The sequence below is a fragment of the Eriocheir sinensis genome, chromosome 36 (genome assembly GCF_024679095.1).
Source record: "Eriocheir sinensis breed Jianghai 21 chromosome 36, ASM2467909v1, whole genome shotgun sequence".
NCBI lineage: Eukaryota > Metazoa > Arthropoda > Malacostraca > Decapoda > Varunidae > Eriocheir > Eriocheir sinensis.
The window spans coordinates 8,909,050-8,922,489 of NC_066544.1; the positions used below are offsets into that span (position 1 = coordinate 8,909,050).

The 13,440-nt window shown below is 39.7% G+C and overlaps 2 protein-coding genes across 3 annotated transcripts in view; one reads left to right on the forward strand and one right to left on the reverse strand.

Moving 5' to 3' along the window:
- Positions 1-1,900: 1,900 nt before the first annotated feature.
- LOC127007723 (uncharacterized) lies at positions 1,901-11,778 on the reverse strand. 2 transcript variants are annotated; one of them, XM_050878972.1, is made up of 11 exons: positions 10,893-11,778; positions 9,894-10,004; positions 7,727-7,870; positions 6,978-7,100; positions 6,077-6,200; positions 5,382-5,548; positions 4,979-5,100; positions 4,752-4,870; positions 4,537-4,632; positions 4,145-4,284; positions 1,901-3,831 (listed from the first exon to the last, which is right to left on the reverse strand). In XM_050878972.1, exons 1-11 carry the CDS (start codon positions 11,034-11,036, stop codon positions 3,679-3,681), a joined length of 1,443 nt encoding a protein of 480 aa, XP_050734929.1. In that variant the 5' UTR covers positions 11,037-11,778; the 3' UTR covers positions 1,901-3,678. The 2 variants fall into 2 exon arrangements, with proteins under 2 accessions (XP_050734929.1, XP_050734930.1); XM_050878973.1 differs by lacking the exon at positions 10,893-11,778 and adding an exon at positions 8,086-8,245.
- A 408-nt stretch (positions 11,779-12,186) lies between these two features.
- LOC127007979 (putative uncharacterized protein DDB_G0271606) overlaps positions 12,187-13,440 on the forward strand; it is a 6,558-nt gene continuing 5,304 nt past the window's right edge. The window contains exons 1-3 of the mRNA XM_050879524.1: positions 12,187-12,295; positions 12,960-13,036; positions 13,400-13,440. The exon at positions 13,400-13,440 is cut by the window's right edge and continues 98 nt beyond it. Coding sequence (XP_050735481.1) covers positions 12,981-13,036; positions 13,400-13,440 — 97 coding nt within the window. The 5' untranslated portion in view covers positions 12,187-12,295; positions 12,960-12,980. The remainder of the gene's footprint in view (positions 12,296-12,959; positions 13,037-13,399) is intronic.

Sequence of the window (13,440 nt, forward strand, 5' to 3'; positions counted from 1 at the left end):
TAGCACAGTATTATTCCAGTAGTACACCTGCCTCACTGTGAATGACACCTTTGTGCTATATGAAGTATTTTGTGCACCTACAGTACACTGCCATATTACTTTCCGTCGCAAATGACTCGTTCGTGAGATATTAAATTTGTAAAATATATATAAAGGATATATTAAGGAGTTTAATTATGTTTATCACATTTTGGCTGCAATACACAGGTCAGATTAGATTAGGTCAGTCAGGTAAATTAGATTTAGTTGTTTACTAAAAATGTGATACGCTTTCATATACAATATGTTATTCTTGTATCTTTCCAAATGCATATTCCATAAAACCATGCTTTTTTATATTCTAAGTTTTTTTTTAGACCAATAACTGATCTTGTTGCTTTTAATGTGGAATCCTTGCCACGACTGGTGAGAAGACAGGCAACAGGCAAAATATTGTCGCATGCGAAATGTTCTATGGGCAACAGGTTGCCAGCTGTTGGATACCCCAGTCACATTCTACATGTAGCCCTGTGTTGAACTGGTTGAAACACTTGGCCTAGGCGACAATGTAGTCCGCAACATGTTACCAAAATGTAGCCTTCATCAATTCACGCCTTGAAGGCAACATTTCTCCTTGTTGAAAGTCACATTCAGCAAATGTTTAAAAGCCAGGCATTTTGCATGAAAGATGTTGACAGTGTTGCCTTGGTGGAATCATGCCTTTATGATTTCCTTAAGTCTTCAGTTAGTCACAAGACATGAAGCTGCCACATGTTTGAGTGATGGGTGTATTCTCTAAAATAGCTTATTTGTATTGCCACCATTGCAGCAAGCATTGACACTGACAATTTTCCCTTTCACAGCCTGCATCTCCAAGTGTAACCAACGTTGGGTCCGTCGCCCGGTCCCCAGCACGTTCAGCTGCCCCGAGGGGTGGTGGCGGGGCAGGAGGTTCCACTGTCAGGCAACGAAAGACCACCACCACCACAGCCGGGCGCAGCACAGCATCCACCGGTGGCATGTGGAGGTTCTACACTGATGACTCGCCTGGCATCAAAGTGTAAGTGATCTTCATGGAGGTTTACTGTCCTTTCTCACTAAGTTGTTTGTTGTCTAGATTAGTTTGTACTCTGAGTAACTGACCAGGATTCTCAAATTGTCCATCTCTTAGTAAACACATAGGTATTGCAAAGGCTTACCAAATTACAAGATGTTTATGTAATAGTACACCAGATGCATAGGTATTTTTTAAAAGGATGTAATTAAACCCTGTCCCTCAAGCATTAGTATAGAGGGATCACTTTTGCTTCTTCATCCAATTGTTGCATTAAGGAGCATTATTTTCACCTAACATTGCATTTATTTATTTATTTTTTTTTTTTTTTAAGTGGAAGATATAGATTAACCCGGTAGCAGCGACGGGCCAAATTTGTAGCTTTACTGCATACCAGCAACGGGCCACATTCTTGCCTTGACATGAATCCCCCAAAATAGAGGATACATAAACTGATCACAAATGCGTTATACATATAATATAATGGTTTGCGTGAGTGATGATTTTTTCTAATTAATTCGCTTAGAGGGGCTTTAAGAAAAATGATCCCTGCAGCTACCGGGTTAAGGGAAACATTACATTAATTTCTGATCCATATAATGAAGTACCTGGAACTTTTCTCTAGGGGTCCACTCCCAGTCCTGGTGGGCTCCCTGGTGTTCATCGCGACCGTGTTCATGCTGCACATCTGGGGCAAGTACACACGCACTTAAGGCCTTCACCTGCACCTCCACCTAATGACCCCGACAACCTCCACACCTGAACCATCTATTGATGTTTATGGAAGGGATATATTTGTTAATCATTCCATAGACCAGTGCTGTAAAGTGTTAGATTTAAGTGATGTTTGTTTACAATAAAATAATATTGTATAAGGTTCTTTTATTTTCATAACAGGTTTATTTTTCTGTAAAAATTCAAACAGTTGTATGTTGGGTATAACTAACAATAACAATAACAAAAAAAATATAAAGGAAACATTTGTGCACAACACTTTATCAAAAAGTGCATCTTGTGACACACAGTAACAATTATGAGGTATTTCACAACCCTGTGAGCCGCTAAATTTAACATTGTGAGCAAACATTGCTGCCTAATAATTAGACAGGGTCCATAACTATTCTCAGTGGCTCAAGTCAAAGTACTTTACAGGAACAAGTAGTTTTAGCTCCATGAACTTTTAAGAACAGGCTTTCAAACATTTGATGAACTTCAGCAAGGTCTTTAGCTTATGTCTTAAATGTATTGTATGATTAAATCATTAAAGTCTGAAATACTTCATCTACAACTATGAAATAATCTTAAGCCAATGACACCATATACTTGTACTGATAATTTGTAGTGTCTATACACAATCACATATTACCTAAATAATCTCAAGAACCATCAATAATTGGGTCACCACACACACACACAAAAAAAAAAAAAAAAAATACCACCCAGCACTTACATATGCAAGAATTAATGAAAATACTGCCTTTTACAATGTTACGAATCAAGAGTTACTTTTATGTAGAATAAAACTGAAGTAATAATCTACCTGTTTTGGATTTGAATGCTGAATGATTTGTTACACCATTACTGGAATGTTGAGTATGGAGTGGTGTAAAACAGCTTTATATGGAATGTTACTGGGCTTGCTGTGAGGCAGTCAGGAACCACTTGGTGCACAGAAAAACAATTGTGTAATACAAAAATATTTAAAAACAGGCAAATGGACAGATAAAACATAGGCAATTTCAAAATAAAAAAAATGATCAAACGAATAGACAACGGAAGAAGAAAAATTTTGTTCTTATGGCAAACTTTAACATGATACAGCCTACGTTATCTGAAACTGAAATGTTGTATAACAACAATTCTGTGGTAAACTTTAGATCAAATATTAGCCAACAGGCCTGTCCTGCTGAGTAAGGGATTAATGAAATGCCTCCCATGAAACAGGCTTGTCTGCAGGTCAAAGCTGCCCAAGCATAACAGGTACTTGGATAATATATCTCATTATGGCTAAAATTTTAGTCTGCATACACATCTACATAAAATTTTGTGAAAAGAAAATCACAACCACTGATGTGAGCAGAATCAATATGGACATGTGTTCTCTTGGTCCTGTCCTTATTGATGAAACAAGATTTCTGCTGCAAGTAAGATGAGTTAGCACCATTTACAATTTGCAAAAAATAATATGATAGGCTTCAAAATTTGTGAGTTGTAAGTTTCTGTTGGGAATAACATTTTAAATGGAGTAATGACTGATAAAACAGATATGTACAACTTTGCATATTTGTATTGCATAGCTGTTTGGAAGCACACTAGACATTATTGGGATTTTTATAAATGCATATTATGTTTTATGGAATGGCTTATGGGGTTTGGGGGAAGGAGTGTGTGTGTGCCATGATACTGTAGGGTCCATTTTTATTCTGCCAGAGGCTACCATCTAATTATCTAATACTACTGATTATGAAAAAAGCATCCCACTATTAATAACTACTCTACCACGACTGTTAAGTTAGTGAGCAAAACCATGAACATGATGCACCCAAAAGCCCATGATATTGTGCTTGAGTAGTTTGTACTCCTGTTGTGGCAGAAGCAAATCTATCAGCCCTGAGACTGACTTAGCTGTATGCTTTGACTGTCTCTTAGTTTTGTCCAATACGTTCTTTATAGGCAGCAAAAGCTTCCTCCTTGTAGGTCTGGGCCACAACAGCAGGATCCTCAGCCTGGATGATGCCTCGGCCCACAATGATCACATCAGAACCTCGCTCCAGGATGGCCGCTCTTGGTGTCACATACTGTGGGAGACATTAACTGATTGTATGGAAGTGTTAAGGTATATCATGCACTAATTTAATGGCTGTAATAACAGTTGTAATCCTGTTGAACAGCTAGTCTGTGTACCTGTAGTAGTTTCTCATACAAAGTTTACCATGCAGTAACTATGTCTAATAATAATTGTATCTATGCTCATCATACAGTTTCCTGTATGACTGGAGTAAAGTTTCCCATACATCTGTAAAACTATGGCTGCAATACATTTTTCTATTTGATTCTTCAACAGTGGTGAGATTTCCCACTTTCTGCTAAACATCACACCATACTACTGACCTGCTGGCCAAGGCCATCGCTGGTCTTTTTGAGCTGCACACCGGGGGTGAAGTGAATGAAGCGTGGGTCACTGCTCACACTGCTCTGGGCAACAAATCCTAAAACAAAGTATGTGTGGTTTTCTGCCATCTTGCTGCATCCTGAAAGGAAAAATAAAATTGTTTACATATTTTATAAAGCACAAAGTTTTGTACAATACAGCACCCCCATATGTTACACTCAAGTATGGATGGCCCAAAAGAATGAAGAAAATTTACATTAAAATTAAATAACCACCAATGGTGCAGGTTAAATTTATTTATAAGCCAACCAGCCATACATTATCTGAGCCTTGTGAAGCCCACAAAGTGCAAGATCATTTTAAGGGAAAAATAAGTCTACACGATTCGAACCTTGGACATACTCCTGTGAGGTGAGTGCACCTTCGGAACTCATCTGAGAGACCAGCACACAGCCTCTGGGACGATCACCGGCAGCTGACATGAGGCCTGGAATATCAGACATAATCACAAATTTGCTACACCCTTTGTTATATTTCTCATTCTAACATAGATTTGAAAATTCACAGTTAATTTCTAAATTCTACCACTGCTAAACTACTACTGACCCTTAATGACTCCATCTCCCGGCAGGCCGTGAGCAGTGACAAGGTCTGCCCACTCCACGACATTGTGGCTGCCGCCCCCATACTGCTGGGCCACCGTGTTCCCAATGTCACCAAATTTCCTGATGATGTTTTAGGTAATTATTTTCAATAGTGTAATAGTGAAAACAATACAGACGGGCAAACAACAGACGACAGTGGCCACATAATGCCAAATTCAAATACCTCACCTGTCTTCAAAAAGAAGGAATTTGTGCTTGTCTGCCAGGGCCTTCAGCTTATTAACAGTGTCCTTGCTGAAGTCTTTGAGGATATCAATGTGAGTCTTGAGTAGGCAGATGTGAGGTCCGACCTGCAACACTGGAATACTTCAAACAACATGATTAGGCACCTGTGAAATGCCCATAGGGGCAGACTCAAACAAGAAAAGTCACAGAAACTTTTTGCATGCCACTAAAATTAAATGACATTCAAACAAAACATTCTCTCTAATAAATATGCACCAAGAGACAGATCTCACTATACACACTAACAGCTAGGTTCCTTATAAACTCATCATATAAATTCCTGAACGAACAGAATTTCCCTTCCCTCCTCCCAACCCTCATGACACACACCAAGGTTGAGACACACCTTATCAGCTATGGCAAGCAGCTCTTGGGAGGTGGTGACATCAGCTGCCACACACAGGTTGGTCTTCTTGGATGACATTAGCTCAAACAGCTTGCGAGCCAAGGGGTGGTTGGTGGTGGCAATGCGAGACTCAAATGTGCAGTTCTTGCGGTCAATTGCTTGTACGCCTGAGATGTTTCCAAATTTAATTACCATCTACTTATTCAGTGTGACATTCTGACAAAATTACAGCTCAAGAATGCTGATACACAGTTCATATAACATGCATTAAGTTATGATTGTATATTTCAACCCATCACGTTGTAATATTAATATTCCAAGTACCTAACCCAAAGATCTCTCTCTCTTTCTCTCTACTCATTTTGAATGGGTCCATACATGCTTGCATATACTGGTCTTATTCTTCTAATGCAGCTCTTCATTCTGCACAGTCTTCAGAGGCCTACCTAATATAAAAATAGTCAGTGGAATTCAGATTATTAGCATGCTAAAAGCTTTACTTGACAAATTAAATATTTGGAGATCAGAATCGAGTATGGTTATCATGCTGTACATACAAATACTAGCATAAGAGTGGAGTGAAAAAGAAGTAGTTTTCTGCTTACTATGCATATTTTTTTTGTGATTTGTTTTATACTATCAACAGCAGAAAAGGTAGATAAAAAAAACTCCAGTGGAGAGGACAAAACACTCACCATTTTTGCAGGAGGCTTTGCCCTTGGTGACAATGGAAGTGTCATTGTGGGAGTCAACGAATGCCAGCACCGACGCCTGTGTCTCAGGGGTGATGCGGCTGTGCTTGAGCAAGATGGACATGAGCTGTTGGCAGGACATTACATGAGAGCATGCACTTCCCCTATGCTGTCTAGAAACCCTCTAGACCGTCTAACACATGACAAACCCTTACTGGTGTTGTGGAGCTTCCTCAGTGCTTGAGAGTGGTGTGTATATAAGGTGTGTCAGTCTTTCATGCATGTGATGTATGGTTGCAGACAAAATAACTGATCTACCACAATCTAAACTTGTGATTTAGTCTTTCATGCATGTGATGTATGGTTGCAGACAAAACAACTGATCTACCACAATCTAAACTTGTGATTTAGGTAACTTTTCCATGCACTGTTACATGAGGTAGGAGGAAAGTAGAGGACTGACCAGCTCATTCCCAACCCTCTCCTCTCTCCTCATATCCCATGTAACTTGCTGTACATGTCACAAGTTTAGAGGAAGGTGGATTTTTTTTTTTCCAACTGTAGACATAAAGCTTCACAACAACCACATATTACAGTTATATGTGTACTATTTCTACAACAGCACAAACTACTAATGTGAGTGGAATAATCCTCACAGCCACCTAAAACAACTAAGTTACCTTTGTTGATAACGAATGACCTATGGTATACAAAGCAGACAGATATGGGGGTTTGCCAAATTTAGGTTGCACAGGAAAAAAATACTGAGAACATTTTACTTAACATCATGAGTTGGTATAAAGCACTGAAACAAGTGCAGCTGCTGAGGTACAGAGAAGCAGTATTAAGTGACAAAGCTTTATTGGGCAAATGGTACACTAACAAACTGAGATGTGCAACGCACCTGAGTCATGTCGAGGACGGAGATGACATTGATGCCCATGGCTATCAGATTGGCTGCCCCCCCTTGCTGGCGGTCCAGGAACACCACAGCATCTTTCACCTCAAGGCCCAGCTCAACCAGTGTCTGGGGAACAACCATGATCACCACTTGCAGGTTCTGATCTACTCCCACTACTGCTACTGTTATTATTACCATTGACATTATTACCACTACTAGTATGCACTTCTACTACTACTAGTACATCCTACTCTTACTACTATCACTATTCATATTTCCAGCCTTGTTATGATCATTTTCTTAGAGCAACTCAGTAATGTGTAAAAAAAAAAAAAAAAAAATCATCAGTCTCAAGGACACCAAAATACATGTATAAAAAGTATCAAAATATGATGTCTACATGCCTTTCAAAACTACAATGTACATACATGAACACTAGCATGCCTGCGTAAAAAAAGGGAAAAAGACACCTATAAAAACTAAAATAGAAAAAGTCGCTAGAAACCCCTTCCATTATAAAACATTTCTACTGTCAAACTGAACCTCCATAAAGTTTCCAATCAGTAGTAAACCTGACGTCTATAAGGAAAGGAAGAACTTCATACAGTCGGCCCTGAGTGTATCATGGAGTCAATGAGTGAAGTAAAGTGTGCAATAATCTTTTTTAATTACACACCTTACTACATTCATTAACCCATCCCCACACTTGTCTACTTAATTATCTCTCTTCCACTGCAGATTGACTGACTCACCTCAACAGTCTCATACACAGAGCTGCCAGACACGATCACATCCTCCACCATGAGGCAGTTCTGGCCCTTATTGTAGTTCCCCTCCACCAGCTTCTTGGTGCCGTAGCCCTTGGTCTCCTTGCGGCGGATCAGCATAGGAATGTTCTGATGGATAAAAAGAGAAAGTTTGCATTTAAGTAAAGTGATTAAAAAAATAATAATCCTCATATAGTGGCACAAGTATGGAAATACCTATTCCCTTTCACTGCACCACAGTACCATCCATTCATTATAATATGTATTTCTGCACAAAAAATGTATAGCATGTCCTGTCTCTTATTACAAGTGAGTGAGTGAGTTGTGGAGCTGAATGGACGTGCCTTGTCTGGCTCTGTGCTGGGAGTGCTGTCAGCATGGCTGCTGCCATCAGAGCCAAGGGCGTGAGGGATTTGTGTTACATTTGTGAGGATTTCACAGGCAGGAAGTGGACTGGCTGCTATTTGTGTCCTAGATGGTGTCATGTGAAATTTTCCCATTTGTCTGGAATTGAGCAGGAGAATATACCTAAAATCAATTGGGTTTGCAACCCATGCCTTCATAAAGCATCTCTGGCTACCAACATTGTGGAGAAATTGGATGAATTCAAGCAAGAAGGGCTTGGGGAGGTTGCTGAGGTGTTGCAGAGCGCTGATTATGCAGAGTCAGCGGGTGCAAGCTGGGCTGATGTCACCAAACGCAGGAGAAAAGTTAAGAAGAATCTACTTCTTGTTAAGGCCTCTGAGCAAGATAAAAAGGCTACTGAGTTAAAAAGTGAAGTCTCCCAGGCATTACAAGGCATCCAGATTACTGATTCAAGCTTCACTAATGGAGGTAATATTGTAATGAACTTTGATGATGAGAACATGAGGAATGAGGCAGCCCAAAAATTGGAGTCTGTTGAGCAAATTAGTACCAAGAGTGTTGGTAAGATGAAACCAAAGATATGCAATGTGCATAAAGAGGAGACCAAGGAAAAAATAAAGGAGACTATCTTAGACTGCAATGAGTTCTTACACACAATTGAGGGTGCTGAAAATAAGATTGAGCTAATTTTTTAGTAAGCCTGCAACTGGCGTACAGTACAATGCATTACATACTGAGGTGTGACCCAACTGTGAGAGAGCTGATTCACAAGTATCACGACAAATTAAAATTAGAATGGGGAATATACACAGTGAGAGACAGATACCATGCATTTATATGCTATCACTGTATGAGATATGGCCATCTTGAGGCCAACTGCACTGCTAAGAGAAATGGGGAAGCCCCAAAATGTTTCAAATGCTCTGGCGATCATAAATCGAAAGAGTGCTCCATGGCTGAGAAGAAATGCATAAATTGCGTGAGGTACAAGAAGTCTGAAATCAACCACTCAGCGAATGACCAGTGTTGTGTAGTTCTCCAGACTGAAATTGAGAGAATTCGTAACATAACTGATCATGGCTATTAATTAATGTCTGTATTCAAAGATAAATTCTGAGTGATGAATGTTCAGTGTGTTGGAAATAATCATTGGATATTTAATTGTGATACTATAACGATAATATCAGACATGAAAACGGAACAAATGGATATTTGTGATATTATTTGTGTAAGCTATTAAGACACTCACTCACTCACTATGACGTTTGAGAATAAATGCATCAAAGAATATTATTGAAGCTAACATTGCAATTGTTAACAGCCCTCAAGAGCGCTGCATCAGCAGCGGAGCAGGGCCTCAAACCTCATCAACAGTAACGTTACATTATCCCTCTAATAAATCTGAATGTCTCAGGGGTGCAATGCTTGACTTGTACCCTGATGGCCATCAGCTCTAGTTTGTTACTTATTCCAGTGTTTCAGTAATCCTGGCTAGGGTACAGTTTTCTTTCATAGGTACCTAGTAATAGTATTATTTCAATCTTGTTTAATTATGTTGCCTTTGTATAGCCAAATAAACTTATTTTGAAATTTTTTTGTTACTCTATATCCTACAACTTTACAAATCAATGATTTCTTTTGATCAGTCTGAAAGCTTAATGAGTTGTGATGAGATGTCTAATTTTGAAAACATAACAAGAAATAATGTAATTAAATATAAATTTTTGTAGCTACAAGGTAGAACATGTCATGCATGAAATGTGACAGACAGAAAGGATGTTCCCACCTGCTTGAGGGACATGATGGTGGCGATGGGCAGGCCGGTGTAGGCCACGCCACACACCAGGTCATAGTCCTTCTTGGGTCGAGCTGCCCACAGCAGGTCAGCCACAGTCTCCTGCAATGTCAATCAAACTTAAACTCTTTGAGTGAAAGGTGACATATCATATCCATTAATTTTACAGAAAACTGATGTTCCAAAATTTCACTCAGCCAAATTATGCCCAAATATAAACTCTGTTTCTATCTTTGTTCCCTCTCCTTCTAACATCCACTCAATCAGCAGAGCACACCCTCTCCTAATGACCACTTCTCCCAATCAGCAGGGCATTGAGTGCTGCTGTTGTTGCTATTCTGCAGCCGTCTGAGACTGCCAGGTTCTTATTTCTCAAAAAATGTATAACTATGAAATAGAAAGGTTCCACAAAAAAAAAATATATATATACCATCGCACTGAGGAAGCCTGCACCACAGTGAATTAGGCCACTGAAGAAGAGGATGGCAGTATTAATATTAATTCTGACCTTTCTTGCATAATTTTTATGATGGGAGATATTTTTACATAAGCCTAGGTAAGGTAAATTTAAGGGTATTCGTTATAGCTGTACATGACCTTGGTGCTCATTTCTGTCACATTTGCCCTAGCTCATTACCCCAGAACAGAGCTAAGTGATATTGGTAAACTCTAGAAGTACACCCATTTCGATAAATCTTTAAAATAGTAGCTTTTAATGCCACTAAGGATTGTAATTTATAACCACTGAAACAGTAACCTATCTCCATTAAAATATCAACCTTTTACAGCTTTTTAAATAGCTGTTCAAATCTTAAAAACAAATAACAAGAAACAAACAGTTATCAGAGTGACGATTAGTACATTAAAATCTATTGGAAAAAGATAATGTCAACTAATGGAGTGAGTTGGGTGTTATTCTGGAGTAATACCATATTTTCTTCATGAGAGAGAGAGAGAGAGAGAGAGAGAGAGAGAGACTAACCAACTAACCATTATCTTGGGGTAGGAGACGATAACCCTGAGGTCGAAGTAGATTGGTGACTGCATGCCGCTCTTGAGGGTGAAGGAGCCGAACTTGATGACCCCGATCCTGTGCAGGTCAAGGGCACACTGCTCCAGGAGGGCTTGGTCCATGGTGGGGGCGTGGGCGAGGTGGGCAGTGAAGAGGAGAGGCGTGGGCAAGGTGAAGTGTCAGGGGGAGCAGGAACCAGAGGAAAGAAGTGTGTGAAAGTGGGCTGGATGGAGTCGGGGTGGGATACAAGGGTGACAGGGATGTGTATGAAGAGGTTTCGATAGGGTCAGGGTGGAGTGACAGGGAGGACTTAGGCAGGATGAAGTGTGGCAGAAGCCGGGAGGGAAGTTTGTAAAAGAGGGCTGGGTGGGTTCAGGGTGGGATACGAGGGTGACAGGGCTGTGAGGTGGGTTGGTAGGGTCAGGGTGGGTTGCGAGGCGTCAGGGAAGGATGAAGTGTGGGTTGGCAGCGAGGTGACAGCAAGAGCAGGGAGGGAAGTGTGGAAAGTGGGGTTGACGAGGGCAGGAGAAAGGTGACCTGGGTGTCGGGGTGGTAGAAAGTAACAAGGTATGGAATATGCGTGCACACGGGCAGGAGAGGCTGTCCAAGGCTCCCAGGGAGGCCGGGTGTTGTAACGTGGGTAGGACACACACACACACACACACACACGGCAGAATCACGTACACAAGGTGATCACGTATTAGATTTTTGTTCTTTTAGTAACACCCCATTAATATGTTGATCTCCGTGGAATAGAGGTTAGCAACCGCGGGCAGGTTCGAATAATTCCGGCCGGGGTAATCGGCATGACACCCCCCCAGCTGTTCATCCTCCCCAGAGATCCAAAGTTGAAACCTGCCGCAGGCTGGGATCGAAGTTGGTAACTCGGATTTCACACTGGGCCTGCCCGTGTCCCGAAATAATGTATCCTCATCCAGAAGCTGAATGACTGAGGTGATTATCATGATATAGTAGTAATGGAAAAAATAAATAAAAACCTATCTACATAAATCACGTCATAATAAATACACTCTATATATATATATATATATATATATATATATATATATATATATATATATATATATATATATATATATATATATATATCGGAATTTTAAAAAATCATATACAAATCGTAAAAAATAGGCTACGATATAAATGCTCACATAAATATGAAAAATCTGAAGAAAAACTTATGTTCACATGAACACCTAGATATTAAGACAAACTTTGAGTTTAAAAAAAAAAAAAATTGAATTATGAAATGTAAAAGCGTCCCCCTGACCCCGCAGGCGTGGCTGACGGAGCGGCGGTGAGTGCGTTGCGCCGCGTTCCGAGTTAAAGACTAAAACACTACCACTTAAGGCTGCAGCAAACCGTGAGTTATTAGTCCTTATCGGTATTCAAACTTCAAAGGCCTCAAAAGTAACGTGAAAACCCCCTATGGTAAATGGTAATGGTAAATGATCGATAAATACATATTGGTTTCATGGCGGGTGCAGTATCGCGTTTCCCTAACTATTTTTTACGCTTTATTACTACGGCTTTATATTTCTTGTAAGTAATGGAATTTGTCTCGTATTTTCTTCATTCTGTTTCTGAAAGTATGAGTGAATACATATGAATTAAGGCTTCTTGATCCCCAACGACATTTCAACGTAATTTACGACACAGCTCGTTTCTTGTCGCGTTTTACGGTATTTCATTCTGTTTTTGGAAGTATGAGTAGATATAATGGTTTCTTACTGAGCCGCAAGGATATGGCTACACATTTTTTTCTTATTTTGTTTCATTCTTCTTACATGTCTACGTGCGTCGTTAGCCTGTATATTTTCAGTGTCCAAAGATATCATTTACGAGAGCCAATGAAAATAATAATAATAATAATAATAATAATAATGATAACAATAAAAATAGCCTAGTTCGTGTTTCCCTCCACCTATGAACCTCCCTACACTTGCCACAATGCCCACACAGTTATTATTATTATTATTATTATTATTATTATTATTATTACTATAATACCCACATTATACCCTCAGGCCGTCAGTCAGCATAACGTTATGGATGCGAGACCCAGCAACGCAAACAACACTAGAGAACTCTTCACCAGAAACATGTAAGTGCATAGATAGCCTACTACTACTACTACCATTGAGAGAGAGAGAGAGAGAGAGAGAGAGAGAGAGAGAGAGAAAAAAAAGTGTTATGTAAGTAGTAGGTAAAGTATAATAGTAGTAGTAGCAAATAACAGCAATATATACTGTAGAGTTTATCTTGCATTGCTCCGATGCGTAAAATTTAGTGTTAGGTATATCTATCAATCAATCTATCTATCTGTTAATCTTTCAGTCTATCTATCTGCCTATCTACCTATCTATCGATCGTCCAATCTGCATGTATAGCCTACCTGCCTCTCAACACAACCCTTCATTCATCCATCCATCAATATATTTATTTATTCTATTCTGCTGCGTCACAGGGATGCCAGCAGCAGCAGCGAACGGTGGTCACAGCAGCTTT

Bases quoted from the DNA above. Each gene is read 5' to 3' on its own strand.
- LOC127007723 (XM_050878972.1), bottom strand. From the start codon at position 11,036: ATGGACCAAGCCCTCCTGGAGCAGTGTGCCCTTGACCTGCACAGGATC. The intron at 10,005-10,892 runs GTTAGTTGGTTA...TTGACATTGCAG, and splicing joins TCTCCTACCCCAAGATAATG to GAGACTGTGGCTGACCTGCT. The intron at 5,101-5,381 runs GTGTGTCTCAAC...CCAGTGTTGCAG, and splicing joins TGCTTGCCATAGCTGATAAG to GTCGGACCTCACATCTGCCT.